Source organism: Chrysemys picta, chromosome 1 (genome assembly GCF_011386835.1).
Source record: "Chrysemys picta bellii isolate R12L10 chromosome 1, ASM1138683v2, whole genome shotgun sequence".
Classification (NCBI taxonomy): domain Eukaryota; kingdom Metazoa; phylum Chordata; order Testudines; family Emydidae; genus Chrysemys; species Chrysemys picta.
Window position 1 is genome coordinate 351,612,339 of NC_088791.1, and position 1,766 is coordinate 351,614,104.

Here is a 1,766-nt window from a genome sequence, read left to right on the forward strand (position 1 = left end):
AGAAAGATAGCCACAAGATACTGTGAATTACACCTACTGTTACAGAAGGGCAGCAGATCCCGCAGATTCTAGGTGGCAGGGCCCTTCTTCCCAGCCTCCACACTTCCATTGGGTTCATGTTCCCGCTCTGAGTCCAACCTTCAAGGACCTCTTGTCAGGCAATGTCTCTCTGTCCTGGACCCTCATCCCATGGCCCCATTTTATGCTCCACAGCTGCTCCCTGACATTTTGCAGCTGTCTTACCTGTGGCATGGCTGGCATCTGGCCTGGCTCTGGCCCCGCAATTCCCCACTGTAGCTCATCCCTTTCTCCCCATTGGTTCAGCTGGTCTCTGCCGACCCAGCTTCCAGATCTGGTCTGCTCCAGTTGCATCTCCCCAGCTCTGCCTCGGCACCGCTGCTCTGCCTCCAGCCCAGCCCTGGCTCAGTGCTGCAGCTCTGTCTCCGGCCCAGCTTCGCCTTTTGGGCTCCTTCTCTGGCCCCTCTGTCTGGCTGGGATTGCCAGATTTCCACTGAATTAATAGCCCGGAGTCACTTAAAAATTCACCTTAAAAGTAGCCCCATCTATGTTTGAAACAAAGGTTTTTTATTCACACATTCGTCTATAGATCAAATAACAAATGAAAGCTTTTGACAGATTTGATTAAAAAAAAAAGACAAGACCCAACACAAGTTTGTCCACATTACCAACACGCCTATGAGATGACAATAAAATTCAAAATCGAAACCCGGTATTGGTACTTGCATCCCGATAGGGGGTTGGCAGGTAATGACAGCTGTAAAAATAGCCTCAAAGTAGCCAAAAATGTTTGTAATGAAAAAAATAATAGCATTATTATATTATGTCTAATTGCATTCAATGATGGTAGTAATTGTCCACATATTGTGTTGAATTAGTTTGCTACTGTTAGCCTTTATTTGATTTATACTCCAGTTAAAAAAGAAATCAGGTAAATGTAATTCACCGGATCACTGTAGGAATTATAAAGAAGTTCAGCATTGTCGTTTCTTACTTTTCTCCTCACCTGTCTCAGATTGCAGTTTCTGTTCATCAAACTGAAAACGAACCTTTTTCACACAGGGAGTAATGCATAGCCACATTGCATCAGAAAGCTGTAGTATCTTCTGGTAGTCTAAGAGTTATGGAAAGGCCGCATGATAGGGTGTGTGGGTTTGGGGGCTGACAGGTGATGCTGAAAGAGGTGAGGTGATGGCAAGAGAGGGAACTCAGCAACAGAGAGAGCACTGTTGGGTGATTCGGTGATAAGACATTAGGTGTGAGGAACTTCTCAGACTGTGAAACTCTACAATGCTGAACTCAGCCAACTTGGCCAGAGCACCCAGGTGATCACATTTTGTATGTGTATTTGCCCAATTTGTCACAAAGCTCTTTGGATTTCACCCCATAAATTGTAGGATTGAGCATGGGGGGGATGAGGAGATAGAGGTTGGCCAAGATTATGTGAATGTGTGGAGCGATGCCCTGACCAAACCGGTGTGTTAGGTTGACAAACAGGCCTGGAGTATAATACGTCAGCATCACACAGATGTGGGCTGTGCAGGTTTTCAGGGCTTTCTGGTGGGCTTCCTTGGAAGAGATTCTGAGGACGGCCCTGATGATCAAACCGTAGGACAGGGCAATGAGTGACAGGTCTAACACACTGACTACAAACATTATCACCAAGCTATATGTCCTGTGGAGTGTGATGTCCCCACATGACATCTGCGCCACAGCTATAGGTACACAGAACGTGTGGGGGATAATGT

General features: G+C 46.3%; 1 protein-coding gene across 1 annotated transcript in view; it reads right to left on the reverse strand.

The window, feature by feature from the left end:
* Positions 1-1,347: 1,347 nt before the first annotated feature.
* The window catches only part of LOC135972215 (olfactory receptor 52B2-like), a 2,939-nt gene continuing 2,520 nt past the window's right edge, over positions 1,348-1,766 (reverse strand). The window contains exon 2 of the mRNA XM_065549351.1: positions 1,348-1,766. Coding sequence (XP_065405423.1) covers positions 1,348-1,766 — 419 coding nt within the window.